The sequence below is a fragment of the Scyliorhinus canicula genome, chromosome 9 (genome assembly GCF_902713615.1).
Source record: "Scyliorhinus canicula chromosome 9, sScyCan1.1, whole genome shotgun sequence".
NCBI classification, from domain to species: Eukaryota; Metazoa; Chordata; class Chondrichthyes; order Carcharhiniformes; family Scyliorhinidae; genus Scyliorhinus; species Scyliorhinus canicula.
Window position 1 is genome coordinate 130,250,309 of NC_052154.1, and position 15,151 is coordinate 130,265,459.

Below are 15,151 nucleotides of genomic sequence, written 5' to 3' on the forward strand. Positions count from 1 at the left end.
ACCTTGCCCCTCGCACCTTAAAGTTATGCCCCCTAGTAATTGACCCCCTCTACTCTGGAGAAAAGCCTCTGACTATCCACTCTGTCTATAATTTTGTAGACCTCTATCAGGTCGCCCCTCAACCTCTGTCATTCCAGTGATAACAAACCGAGTTTATTCAACCGCTCCTCATAGCTAAAGCCCTCCATACCAGGCAACATCCTGGTAAATCTCTTCTGCACCCTCTCTATCGCCTCCACATCCTTCCAGGTAGTGTGGCGACCAGAATTGAACACTATACTCCAAGTGTGGCCTAACTAAGGTTCTATACAGCTGCAACATGACTTGCCAATTCTTATACCCAATGCCCCGGCCAATGAAGGCAAGCATGCCTTCTTGACTACCTTTCCACCTGTGTTGCCCCTTTCAGTGACCTGTGGACCTGAACACCTAGATCTCTCTGACTTTCAATACTCTTGAGGGTTCTATCATTCACTGTATATTCCCTACCTGCATTAGACCTTCCAAAATGCATTACCTCACATTTGGCCGGATTTGTCGGATATATTCCTTCCATTTCTGGAGGTAACGTACATTTTAATGTCATGGCAACTGTCTTGGATAAGAATCAGCTGCATCATCAAAGGCCATGATCAATGCGATTTTCGCAAGTTAAAAAGAACTTTGATAAAATTCCCCAACACAATGTAATTGTCAAAAAGCTTGGAATTTAAAGAATCTTTATTCTAATTCCTTCTCCTGGAGGGTACAGGTAAATACGAAGTCCCTAAAACAAAACTGTTTTAAAAGTAAAGGAAACAACACAAATCAGAAAGTCAACATAATTTACAGTTGGAATATACAATAACTTATTTTTCTATGAGACTGGTTAGCTGCAGACAAGACAAATGAGAGAGAAAATAAAGCAGACCTGACTCTGAGTCACACAAAGAATGGCTCAGTACAAGTCACTAAGACCAGCTGTTTTTCTTGCTTTCTGCATCAATGCTCGAAGCTGGAACTGTTTCCGAGACAGGAGACGCACGTGCTGTGGAGAGGACCAAAATAAATTAGTGACGGTTATTGAATTAGAAAATTTAAGTCTGCAATCTTACAGTACTGTGGTTTGTATCTGGTTAGAGGTCTAGGTTTTTAAAATTCCCAGAAAGGTAACTGAGCTCACATGTTACTTGTATTTGAAAATTCCTCACTGGGACTCTGTTTTCATTACGTTTGTCCCAGTTACAATGAGGGATCGCAATCTTTTAAAAAATAAATTTAGAATACCCAATTATTTTTTTTCTCAATTAAGGGGCAATTTAGCGTGGCCAATCCACCTTACCTGCACATCTTTGGGTTGTGGGGGGTGAAACCCACACAGACACAGGGAGAATGTGCAAACTCCACATGGACAGTGACCCAGGGCCTGGATTCGAACCCGGGTCCTCAGCGCCGCATTCCCAGTGCTAACCACTACACCACATGCTGCCCAGGATCTCAATCTTCAGCAATAAGGCAGCTAGGTGTAGAATCAAACGTTTATTGGTCCAATATCTGGATTATTATCAATAGACCAAGGCTCAATGTTCTTTGCTGCTTATATCATGCTGTCACATCACCTTTGGCTTGAAATCACCAGATTTCTTAAATCGTAAAATATCACTCATGTTGTAAATTCCACAGTAATTACCATAACTGCTCATATTGCCCTCAGAAGTTAGGAATATTAAAAAAAAGCATTGGTTTTGAAAAAGTAAACTGACAGGACACAAGTTTCCTGAATTCTGTGTGGCAGTTTGATGCTGACCATTCATGGAGTCTCACAAGCCTATTGTTCCAATTGATCCTGATGGACTTCCCAATTTAATGCATATTTTTAAACACACATTACCTCCATTTCTGGTTAGAGCTGCCAATCGAACATGTGAATAAATAAAATCCACAAGATTCTTTTAAATTGACTGGCATTGCCCAGACACCATGGGCATAAATGTTTCTCCATAGCTGCACCTCCATTCACCCCCACCATCTGGCCTGGGCTTGCAAAATCCTACCTGTCCTGGCTTGAAACAATTCACACCTCCTTAACCTGCAAGTATCCCTCTCTCCAGTTGCTCCGTCTGGACCTGTAGACTTAATTACCTGCAAAGACTTGCATTCAAAGTATCGTATTGCATCTTTGACTTTGTCAATATAAATGTTTCTGGAACCCACCCCTTCATTCACCTGAGGAAGGAGCAGTGCTCCGAAAGCTAGTGATTCGAAACAAACCTGTTGGATTTTAACCTGGTGTTGTAAGACTTCTTACTGTGCACACACATGTAGGTATGGGGACAGGTCCCAGTCTGCAGCATGAGATGGAGCAGAAGCTGCAGAAAGGAACAGCTGTGCACAATGCCCTCAACCAACTTTGTCAGACTCCTTCGTGCTCCATAACAGTAACAGGAAATTGTCTGGCACATCTGTCAATGCACTCAGCATCTCAGTGTGCATGCTTATCAAAGGCTCCCCTGTATGCTGTCCCATCGAGGTCTTCCATCTAAATCCCCTGTGGTAGAACTCATCTGCAACCATGCAATCTGGTGAGCTGGCAAACTGTCCTTTAACTCCAGGCGTGACCTCAGCCCACACATGCCTGTTGACTCACCATGTGTGCACCTCAACTCTATAGAAGCCTCTAAGTGGCTATCTGAGCTGATGATCTCGTGTGTCAGGACAAGTGACTGGGTCTCTTTATTGGTGCTGTGTTGCTGTTCTCCCCCTACTCATCCTCAAGCTGCTGTGACTGGGCAGGTGAATGTTTTGGGGTGTCTGAAAGCAGAAAATCAGAACGGTGGTGGGGAGACCCATGTTCAGACCAGCTGGCTCAACATCCAAATCTCAGGATGAGAGCTCGCTGGGAATTAAGAAGCGGCATCAGGTAGGAACATACACCCCACAATGTTCTTAGCAACACGGGATGGCTGATTCTGGTGCAGCTGGTCCCATGATGCCAAGAGTTCTAGACAGTGGTCAGGAGAAGGTTTTCTCGTGCTATGCTGGTTCTACTCTGCTCCTATCTATTGGGTGCTACCTCATCCTTTGAAGAGAGAGGGTAGAAGCTCAAGTGATCATGTATCACTGTTTTTGATGTGCCTGCCATAGCTGAAAACAGAGAGAGGTGGATGTGATGCAGACAGCATTGGCAGGTGTGTGCAGGTGCAGTGGAATGTCTGGATGTTGGACCTTTGAGCCAGGGAATGCTGAGGAGAGTGTGGCGGTGCACTAAGAAACGCAAGAGGCAGTACGACAGGGTGTGGTCTCACCAGTGCTCTGTACAGTTGTAGCAAGACTTTCCTTTTTCTTTTTAATTTAGTGTACACAATTCATTTTTTTCCCGATTAAGGGGCAATTTAGCGTGTTAAATCCACCTATCCTGCACATCTTTGGGTTGTCGGGGCGAAGCCCACGCAGACAAGGGGAGAATGTGCAAACTCCGAACAGTGACCCAGAGCCGGGATTGAACCTGGGACCTCGGCGCCGTGAGGCAGCAGGGCTAACCCACTGCGCCACCATACTGCCCAGATTTTCCAACTTTTAAACTTTTTCAAACAAGTCAGAGGTGGGATGATTTGGGATGGAGAACAAAGGAAAGGTCGGTGACGGGGGTGAAGGCAGGATAGATTAAAATGGGATGATAAAACCATGTATGAGGAGATAGTAAAGTAAAGTAATCTTTAGTGTCACAAGTAGGCTTACATTAACACTGCAATAAAATTACTGTGAAAAGCCTTGAGTCGTCACATTCTGGCGCCTGTTCGGGTACACAGAGGGAGAATTCAGAATGTCCAAATTACCTAACAGCACGTCTTTCGGGACTTGTGGGAGGAAAGCGGGAGCCCGGAGGAAACCCATGCAGGCATGGGGAGAATGTGCAGACTCAGCGTAGACAGTGACCCAAGCCGGGAATCGAACCTGGGACCCTGCTCTGTGAAGCAACAGTGCTACCCATGTGCTACAGTTAGTAATGGGACAAGTAAAGAAACAAAGATTGGGTCCAGAGGAGGTGTGAATGAGAAAAGCAGAATCCTTGCCAACCATAAGACAAGACATAAGTGCAGAATTAGGCCACTGGGCCCATCGAGCCTGCTCCACCGTTCAATCATTGCCGATATTTTTTTCATCCCCATTCTCCTGCCTTCGCCCCATAATCCCCGATCCCCTTATTAATTAAGTACTTATCTATCTCCGTCTTAAAGACATTCAGTCATTTAGCCTCCACAGCCTTCTGTGGCAAAGAGTTCCACAGATTCACCACCCTCTGGCTGAATAAATTCCTCCTAATTTCTGTCTTAAAGGATCGTCCTTTCAGTCTGAGGTTGTGCCCTCCGGTTCTAGTTTTTCCTACCAGTGGAAACATTCTCTCCACGTCCACTCTATCCAGGCCTCGCAGTATACTGGAAGTTTCAATAAGATTCCCCCCTTCTCCTTCTAACTCCAACATGTACAGACCCAGAGTCCTTAATCGCTTCTCATATGACAAGCTCTTCATTCCAGGGATTATTCTTGTGAACCACCTCTGAATCCTTTCCAAGGCCAGCACATCCCTCCTTAGATACGGGGCCCAAAACTGCTCACAATACTCCAGAAGATGGCATTGGAACGAGGCGACTCTCTGCGAGCTCTCCCCAACAGATCCACTTTTTACTTAACTTATACTCGTTCTAATCTTTTAAAATTTAGTTCTAAGACTAACATTATTACTAACCTCTCTCTTTTCCCTATTATGTATTTTCTTTTATTCCCTTTTCTTCCCATGTACTTAATGATCTGTTGAGCTGCTTGCAGAAAAGTACTTTTCACTATCTCGGTACACGTGACAATAAACAAATCCAATCCAATACTCCAAATGGGATCTGACCAGAGCCTTGCACAGCCTCAGAAGTACATCTCTGCTCTTGTATTCTGGTCCTCTCGACATGAATGCTAACACTGCATTTGCCTTCCTAACTGCCGATTGAACGTGCACGTTAAAATCTTGAACAAGGACTCTCAAGTCCCTCTGTGCTTCTGATTTCTTAAGAATTTCCCCATTTAGAAAATAGTTTGTGTCTCCATTCCGTCTTCCAAAGAGCATAACCTCACACTTTTCCACATTGTATTCCATCTGCCACTTCTTTGCCCACTCTTTTAGCCTGTCCAAGTCCTTCAGCAGTCCCCTTGCTTCCTCAATACTACCTGTCCCTCTGCATATCTTTGTATCATCTGTAAACTTAGCAACAGTGCCTTCAGTTCCTTCTTCCAGGTCATTAATGTATATTGTGAAAAATTGTGGTCCCAGCACCGACCCGAGGCACACCACTAGTCACTAGCTGCCATCCAGAAAATACCCCTTTATCCCCACTCTCTGCCTTCTGCCAGTCAGCCAATCGTCAATCCATGCCAGGATCTTATCTTTAACATCATGGGCTCTTAACTTATTTAACAGTCTCCTATGCGGCACCTTGTCACAGGTCTTCTGGAAATCTAAATAAATCATGTCCACTGGTTCTCCTTTGTCTTAATTTCCTTGTTATCTCCTCAAAGAACTCTAACAGATTTGTCAGACATGACTCCCCTTGACGAAGCCGTGTTGACTCAGCCCTAGTTTATCATGCACTTCCAAGTACCCCGCAATAATAATGGACTCTAAAATCTTACCAATGACCAAAGTCAGGCTAACCGGCCTATAATTTCCTGTCTTCTGCCTCCCTTGCTTCTTAAAAAGAGGTGTTACATTAGACATTTTCCAGTCCTCTGGGACCCTCCCCACCTCTAGTAATTCCTGAAAGATCACCACTGATGCCTCCACAATCTTTTCAGCTATCTCCTTTAGAACCCTGGGGTGTAGTTCATCTGGTCCAGGTGATTTATCCACCGTCACCCCAACCCCCACAAAGAGCTGCCATCTGAAAGAAAATGTGGGCAGGCATTATTATCTGTAATAGTTGAGCTCAATATGGAGCCTGGAAAGTTATAAAGTGCTAAATTGAAAGATTAGATACTGTTTCTTAAGCTTAAGTTAAGCTTCATTAGACCAGTGTAGGAGATCAAGGTGGGTTTGGTGCCGAGAATTAAAATCACGGGTGACTGGAACCTGAGAGTCATGCTTGCAGACTGAATGGAGTTTTGCAAAGCCATCACTCAATTAAGGTTTTGGTCTCTTCAATATCTTGTCCTCCCCAAGCACTATACTTGATTAAATCTGCTATATCTCTAATTTTTCCTGGCAAAAGGTAATTGACCTGACACTTGAACTCTGTTTCTTTCTCCAGAGATGCTGCCTGCCCTGTATCGTATTTCCACCATTTTCAGTTTTTTGATCATTTTAGATTTCAGCTTCTACTGTGCTGTACTCTTCTATGTTCTGCATCAAATTATTTTGGTCACGCACTGGTGAAGAACACAGGCTCAGACCAGGAGAACCAGAGTCCTGTCATACATGAAGCGCACCATTAAAGCAGGTAAATTATTCCATGGAGATTCCTTCTGAATAGTGTCGAGAGAAAAGCCTGCATATTGTTATCTAGGGTCACAAATAACATAGGCTGTTTGCTTTGCTCGGTGGATGTATTTGCCAAACTGGAGCTTATCTAATCTTTGATACAAAAGAAGCTTCAAGGCAAAACATTGTAGGACTTCTTCCCGCAATCAGGAACGCCACAACTGATCGCTCCACGACCCTCCCGACACCTGCCTGCGAAGCACCCCTGGGTCGCGAGCCAGAGTTTGAAAAACCCTGATCTATACAACTGTAGCATGTCTTTTTTACTCCTCTACTCAAATCCTCTTGCAATAAAGGCCAATGGACTATGTATCTTCCTAATTGCTTCCTGGACCTAGTCGTTAGCTTTCAGCGGCTTATGAACAAAATAACGGGGTCTCTATGGACTTTACACGTCCTTCAGAGCAATACAGTGTGAGCAACTCCAATGTGTACACAGCCTCTTCTTGATCAGTTCTGTGACAGCAGCTGAACTGTGTACACAACCTCTCCCCGATCAGTACTGTGACAGCAGCAGAACTGTGTACACAATCTCTCCCCGATCAGTACTGTGACAGCAGCTGAACTGTGTACACAACCTCTCCCCGATCAGTACTGTGACAGCAGCAGAACTGTGTACACAACCTCTCCCTGATCAGTACTGTGACAGCAGCGGAACTGTGTACACAACCACTCCCCGATCAGTACTGTGACTGCAACTGAGCTGTGTACACATCTCCCTAATCAGCACTGGGACAGCAACAGAGCTGTGTACACAGCCACTCCCCGATCAGTACTGTGACTGCAACTGAGCTGTGCACACATCTCCCTGATCAGTACTGGGACAGGAACTGAGCTGTGTACACAACCACTCCCCGATCAGTACTGGGACTGCAACTGAGCTGTGCACACATCTCTCTGATCAGTACTGGGTCAGGAACTGAGCTGTGTACACACCTCAGGGCTAAATAGCTGACTTTGAAAGCAGACCAAGCAGGCCAGCAGCACGGTTCGATTCCCGTAACAGCCTCCCCGAACAGGCGCCGGAACGTGGCGACTAGGGGCTTTGCACAGTAACTTCATTGAAGCCTACTCGTGACAATAAGCGATTTTCATTTCATTTCATCAGTACTGTGACTGCAACTGAGCTGTGTACACAACCTCGCCCTGATCAGTACTGGGACAAGAACTGAGCTGTGTACACAGCCTCTCCCGAACAGTACTGTGACAGCAGTTAATGAAAAATCAACAACGGTCTTCAAAATCATGAATGGCTTTGATTGAGTAAAGTCAGTAAACCCATTCCAGTGGCATGAGGGTTGTTAACCAGAGAATGCAGATTTAACATAATGGGCAAGCCAACTGGAAGAGAAATAAAGATAAGAACTTTTACTCTGATATATTATGATCTGGAATACATTGCATGAAAAAGTGGCAGAAGCAATAAAAATATTAATTTTCAAAAGAGAACTGGATAAATACTATAAAGAGAGAAAGTTGCAGGGAAATGGAGAAAGAGCAGACAATGGGATAAATCTCGCTCTGCTAAAGCGCAAACACAAACACAGTGATCTCCTGTGAAAGGGATCTCTGTCAATAGCATAGGCATTTCCATCTGCTTTTTAACAAATATAACCAAGGGATTTTAGTAACAACTTCAACAAATGGTTTAGCACACTGGGCTAAATCATGACTTTGAAAGCACACCAGGGCAGGCCAGCAGCACGGTTCAATTCCCGTACCAGCCTACCCGAACAGGCGCCGGAATGTGGCGACTCGGGGCTTTTCACAGTAACTTCATTGAAGCCTACTTGTGACAATAAGCGATTTTCATTCATTCAAATAAAGATTATTAAAAAATCTTCACTTTATATTGGAGCTTTAATGCAGTCAGAATGACCCACAACACTTCACAGGAGCAGTATAAAACAATATTTGGCATCAAATCACAAATTAGAACAGATGAGCAAACGTCTGGTCAAAGAGGTAGATTATTGGGTAGGTCTTAAAAGAGGAGAGAGAGCTTAAGAGGTAAAGGGGGTTTTGGGGTGTAATTTCAGAGCTTAGGCCTTGGCAGTTGAAGGCACTTCTACTAATGGTGGCCCAATGGATGTCCAAGGGGTCAGAATTAGGAGGTGTTCAGATATTTCAGAGGGTCGTGGGGCTGGAGGACATTACAACAATAGGAAGAGGCTAGGCCATAAAGCGATTTGAAAACAAAGATGCAAATTTAAAAATCATGGCATTGGACTTCTGGTAGCACGATGAGGGAGAATTGGATTTGGGTCTTTTTTTTTTAAATATAAATTTAGAGTACCCAATTTTTTTTTTCCAATTAAGGGGCAATTTAGTCTGGTCAATCCACCTAGCCTGCGCATTTTTGGGTTGTGGGGGCGAAACCCACGCAAACACGGGGAGAATGTGCAAACTCCACACGGACAGTGACCCAGAGCCGGGATCGAACCTGGGACCTCGGCACCGTGAGGCTGCAGGGCTAACCCACTGCGCCACCGTGCTGGATTTGTGTCTATTGTCACGTGTACCAAGGTACAGTGCAAAGTATTGTTCTGCGTACAGTCCAAGCAGATCGTTCCATACATGAAAAACATAGGACATACGATAAATACACAATATAAATGCATAGACATCGGGTGAAGCATATGGAGTGTAGTGCTACTCAGTAGAGAAGGTGTGTAGAGAGATCAGTTCAGTCCATGAGGATCATTCAGGAGTCTGGTAACAGCGGGGAAGAAGCACACGAGGTGGCTCTCGCTGGAAAGCTGATCTTTTTGCCATTTTTCCTGGTGCCATGGAATTTTTACTTTTCAGAAAATCTTGAGATTTAGCAGGGAAGAGTTCTCTCTTCTTTGAGATTCCAAGGGAGATAGAGTCAAGAAAAGTTTGAGCTGAAATCCGTCGACTTATTCTGACGCCTTTCATGGTTCAACTGGTGGTGAGATGGCAGAGGTGGCTGCTTCCTCTCCAACAATCCACTAACGGCTGAGGCTCTCACCAGCATTTTGGCGACAAACTTGATAAACACCGACAAAACTTGTCGGTGAATCTTAAAAGATCAATTGAAGACGCCTTAGCCCCATTAGTTTGGTTCTTGAAGCCACAAGTGATATCGTCAAGGCAGTGGCACAGTGGTATTATCACTGGGCTAGTAATCCAGAGACCCAGAGTCATGCTCTGGGGGCCTGGGTCCCAATCGCATCAGGGCCCCAATCGCATCAGGGCAGTTAGTGGAATTTGAAGTCCACAAAAATCTGGAATTAAAAGTCTAATGATGATCATGAAACCATTGTTGATTATCGTAAAAACCCATTTGGTTCATTAATGTCCTTCAGGGAAGGAAATCTGTCATCCTTACCTGGTCTGGCCTACATGTGACTCCAGATCCACAGCAATGTGGTTGACTCTTAAATGCCCTCAGGGAGGGGCAATAAATGCTGGCCTAGCCAGCGATGCTCACATCCCATGAACGAATGAAGAAAAAAAAGAAGCCACAATTAAGAGCATGGAAGCGGCATTATCGGATCACAGTGATCAGATTACTTCTCTGAAGTCCGATCTTACTTCAGAGATTGAAGTCCGATCTTACTTCAGAGATTGAAGGCAGTAAATCATTAAGAACCAAACCGAATGAAATGGAAAACAGATCCAGGAGTCAATTCGTATTGTGTGGTTACCGGAGGGGACTGAGGGCCGCATCCCGACTGAATATTTCTCGAACATGTTCCACAAGATGGTGGATGAGGGTGTATTACATCTCCCCCAAGAATTAGAATGGGCTCATCACTTACTTCGGCCTAAGCAATGTTCCGGAGATCCACTGCATGTGGTGTTCACAAGATTCCACAGTTTTAAAGAAACCAAACAGGTTCTTTAATAGGCAAGGGAACATTGTGATCTCAAATGGGAAGGCCACTCCATTAGGCTATACCAAGGCATGAGTGCGGATCTAGCAAAGAAAAGATCCGCTTTGAATGTAGTGAAATCCGTCTTTGCAAGAATGGAGTCGAGTTTGGGATGGTCTATCCAGCTTGAAGAGTAATGTTTGGGGAAAAAGACCACTTTTTTAACATGCCAAGAGATGTGGTCTCCTTTATTCAAAGGCACAAGTTGGGCGTAGTTTGATCTGTTTTCTGATTATGTCGACAGACACTTTGGATGTGCTCTTGGTGCCTTTGGTTAGATTTGAGAGTTCTCTTGTTATTTGTTTTTTTAACATGAATCTGTTGTTCCCTTTCTCTTTTCATCATCATCATTGGGTGGGACATTCATGTACTGGTGTGGCATTGTAGATTAAATAAGGTTTATTTTCCAGTTGGGAGTTTCCCTGCTAACAGGGGTGTTATAGTTAATGGGGGTGGTTTTTAGAGACTTTTCTGCAGCCCATTACAATAGTTGTGAAAAATGAACTTAGAGGTTGTGTTTAGTTTTATTTTGTAAATTGTAGGCTTTAGGATAAGTTATTGTTTGCTACTGTTTCATGATGGCATTTTTGGAATGGGGGTTAGGGTGGGTTTTAGTTTTAGTTTGATGACGGTGTCTGCTGGTTTCCGTTTGTCAAGACAACTGACTTGGCTCGGTGGCCATCTTGGTTGAATCTTTTTGCTTTATCTTTTCAGTGTCCCTTGTTTGATTTCTCTCTTTGGGAATGGCTGTTTCCGGATTAAGAGGTGCTGGGAGACCTCCAATCAGTTTGGTTATCTGGAACGTTAAGGGTTTGAATGGCCTAGTAAAACGGTCGAAGCATTCACTTACCCCAAGAGCCTAAACTCCTAAACTGTTTTCTTGCAAAAAACCCACTTGCATATCAAGGATCAGACCAGGTTACGCAAGGGTTGGGTTGGGAAGATTTTTCATTCCCATTTCAATAGCAGGGCCAGGAGTATGGCGATTTTAATTTATAAGAGTTCAGTTCTCCTCATCTCACATTATAGCTGACATTAACGGTCGGAATCCCTGGTGCTTTTTGCACCTGAATGACAATGATTTTTCTTTTTCCCCCCCACATGCATATCCCCATAATGATTTTTTTCATTTTAGATAGGGCTCTTCTCCTTTCGGTAGTAGTGGGCGAGTACTCAGCAATTGTTATTTCTGACCACACCTCAGATTTTATTGAACTGTTTCTCGAGTCTGGCCCCCATCCAATGTCCACCTTGGAGATTATATACTACTTCACCGACGATAAAGATTTTGTGTGCATTTGCCAACTTCCATTGAGGACTATATTAAATTAAACAAGTCCGATTCTATCTCCTCATCCACACTGTGGCAGGGCTCTTAAGGCCTTCCTTGGGGGGATATATTTTTTAAAAAATAATTTATTTATTTATTTATACATTTTTTTAGAGTACCCAATTATTTTATTTCCAATTAAGGGGCCATTTAGCAGGCCAATCCATCTACCTGCACATCTTTTTGGGTTGTGGGGTGAGACCCACGCAAACACAGGGAGAATGTGCAAACTCCATACAGACAGTGACCTGGGATCGAATCCGGGTCGCCTGCGCTGATGCAGCAGTGCTAACCACCGCACCACCATGCTGCCCTTGGGGTGGGGGATTATTTCTTATACAGCATATATTCTGAAAGCAAAGAGGCTGGAGCAGCAGAAAGCTGGCGGATTCCATTCTAGAGGTGGATAACCAGTACTTGAGACTCAGTTTGAGCTACTGTTCACTAGCTGGGTGTCAGCTACAGCACTCCAAGGGTACTTTTTAAGAAGGCCAGTTGTCTCCTGGCTCATTAACTCAAAACGTTTAGCCGCCTCCCGTGCGTGAGATCCCTCAGATAATTAATCCGGCGGCGACCTCGTTTCTGCCCCTCTCCAGGTCAATGCGGCTTTTAAATCCTATTACTGCGAGCTACATAAATTGATCATGTCTGACTTTCTGGGTTGTCTGCCCATCCAAACTGTTGGTGGACAGGAGCTGTGAACTGGACGGGGACCCCGTTACACCCTGACAAAATTTCAAAATGTATTGGGTTGACGCAGTCTGGCAAGGCCGCAGTCCAGATGGCCTTTCCAATCGGGTTTTACACGAAGCTCTCCGGACAGCCCCTTGTCATTGCATACGTTTAATGACACCCAACATCTGGATTCATTGCCTCCAACCTTCACACAAGCCTCTATTTCCTTGCTCCTTAAAAGGGACAAGGACCCGACCAAGTGCGATTCATACCGATCAATCTCGCTTTTAAATGCTGAAATTAAGCTGCTTGTTAAGGTTCTGGTGCTCCGGTTGAAGCCTTGGCTCTCAGGTGTTTCGGAGGATCAAACAGGCTTAGTGAAGGGGTCAACAATTATCTGCCACTATATATTACCTTTTAAATGTTATTCTTTCTCCCTTCTCTGGTCAACCCTGAGGTGATAGTCCCTCTTGACGCTGAAAAAGCATTTGATAGGGTGGAGTGGGTTTATTTATTTGAGATTGGCGGGAGATTTGGATTCTGCCATAAATTTGCTTCTTGGATTAACTTGTTATATAATGCCCCCTACGGCCAGGGTTCACACGAACACTCTACACTCAAATTACTTCCGCTAAAGGGCGCTACACAGGGCTGCCCTCTTTTCCTACTTCTGTTCGCCTTAGCAATAGAGCCACTCTCTAGAGGTGGAACAACCTTCCTCTATCTCTAGCGGGTAGGTAACAATCACCTTTTCTTACCTTCTGGATTGGACCCAACATTGAAATCTTAGAAAGCAAAGGGACTTGAGCATTTTGGTGACCTGTTTGTGGAGGGGAAGTTTGCCAGTTTTAGAGAGCTGGCTGACAAATTTCAGCTACCCAATTCAAGCCTTTTTTGTTTATTTCAAGTTTATGACTTTTCTCGTTTGGTTTTACCTCTCTTTCCTCTGGCCCCATCTTCCTCCTTGCCGAATAGGATTTTATCCTTGGCTCAGCTGGCAAAGGGTCTATTTAAGACCTATGTGGTCATATTCTTAAGTTAATTGTATTTTTGTTTTATATTGTTTTTTATTTGCTTGTAATTTCTTGCATTCTCGTTGGTTGTTATTTTGTTTTTATGTAAAACTTCAATAAAAAAATCATGGCATTATTTTACCAATAGGTCATTGAACACAGGAATGATGGTTGAGTTAATATGCGGGCAAAGCTTTGGAGAATGACAGCACGGTGGTGCAATGGTTAGCGCTGCTGCGTCACGGTGTCGAGGACTCGGGTTTGATTTCAGCCCCGGGTCACTGTCCATGTGGAGTTTGCATATTCTCCCCATGTCTGCGTGGAGACACTAAGACAATGCACACTAAATCTCATTTGATAACACATCTGGTTGGAAAGAAAATTACCCCAGGAACAGTGGTTTATTTTTTATTAAATCTCATTATCAATCTCATAAATCTATTTAAATCTCAACTGTTAATTATGCAGCCTTCCAACAAAACAAGAATTCAAAATATAAATTTCAAATCAAAGCATGAGCTAATGAGTCCAGACATGCTACAGAAATCAGAGTCCTCAGAGGACACATCACAGGCACTTTATATATTGCAGTATTTAATCACATGAATGCGTTTGGAAAATATGGTCTAATTTCTCCCTAAAAAGGACAGGGAAAGGGAGAATTACAGATTATAGAATCCTTGCAGTGCAGAAGGAGGCCATTCGGCTCTTCGAGTCCACACCGACCCTACGTAGTAGGTCAATTCTCCCGCCTTACCCCCGTAACCACATCTAACCTGTACCTCCTTGGACACTAAGGGGCAATTTAGCATGACCAATCCACCTAACCTCCACATTTTTGGAAGTGGGACGAAACTGGAGCACCCAGAGGAAACCCACACAGACACGAGGAGAACGCACATACTCCACACAGTCACCCAAGGCTGGAATTAAACCCAGGACCCTGGTGCTGTGAGGCAGGAGTGTTAACCACCATGCCACCCTGGCATCCATCATGGATGTATATTCCTCAAACATCCATTTTGTACATACAACATACCCTCTAGGTAAATATCTGCTCACAGTTGCCTCTACAAAGGAACAGACAAGTATCAAGGATGTTCACACAGCATTGGTGTGGAAGAGACAGAGTTCAGACCTGGGTGCTGCGTACAAGTTGGACAAGGTGAGGTCTAGTGCAGGCACTGTCAAACTCTGGGGCGCGACCCGCGGTTGGTCGCAGGCGGGTGTCGGAAGGATTGCGAGCCTTACATCACGGCGCTCCCGATCGCGCAAATCCGCACGCAACAGCCGGCTTTTAATAATGCCGGCTGCGAGCGGCCTTCAAAATGGCCAGGAACAGAAAAAAAATTTGGCTGTACTGTGCATGCGTGCCCGATCATCAATGCGCATGCGCAAAACTATGCACATGCGCACCGATGATCGGGCACGCATACGCAGTACGGCCGCATTTGTTTTTATATGGTCACAGCCTTTTTTCCCCCAAGTTCGGGGGGGGGGAGGGGGGCAAAGGGATCAAAGGGACAAAGGGGCCAAAGGGACCCAAAACCATTTCCTCCATTTTTGTCAGCAGCAAACAAGGTAAGAGAAAATGGTGGGCTGTGAAGGTCAGCCGGCGTGGGCCGCCAAGGTTGGCAGGCGTGGGCCGCGAAGGCCGGCCGGTTGGTAAAAATGGGTCCCCGGAAAAAACGTTTGAAAAACACTGGTCTATTGGACCTTTTTACAGCAGATA

The 15,151-nt window shown here is 44.6% G+C and overlaps 1 protein-coding gene across 1 annotated transcript in view; it reads right to left on the reverse strand.

Annotated features, from left to right (window-relative positions):
• Positions 1–702: 702 nt before the first annotated feature.
• Positions 703–15,151, reverse strand: part of tsg101a (tumor susceptibility 101a) — a 50,262-nt gene continuing 35,813 nt past the window's right edge. Inside the window, exon 8 of the mRNA XM_038807590.1 lies at positions 703–1,027. Within this exon, the coding sequence (XP_038663518.1) occupies positions 938–1,027 (90 nt within the window). The 3' untranslated portion in view covers positions 703–937. The remainder of the gene's footprint in view (positions 1,028–15,151) is intronic.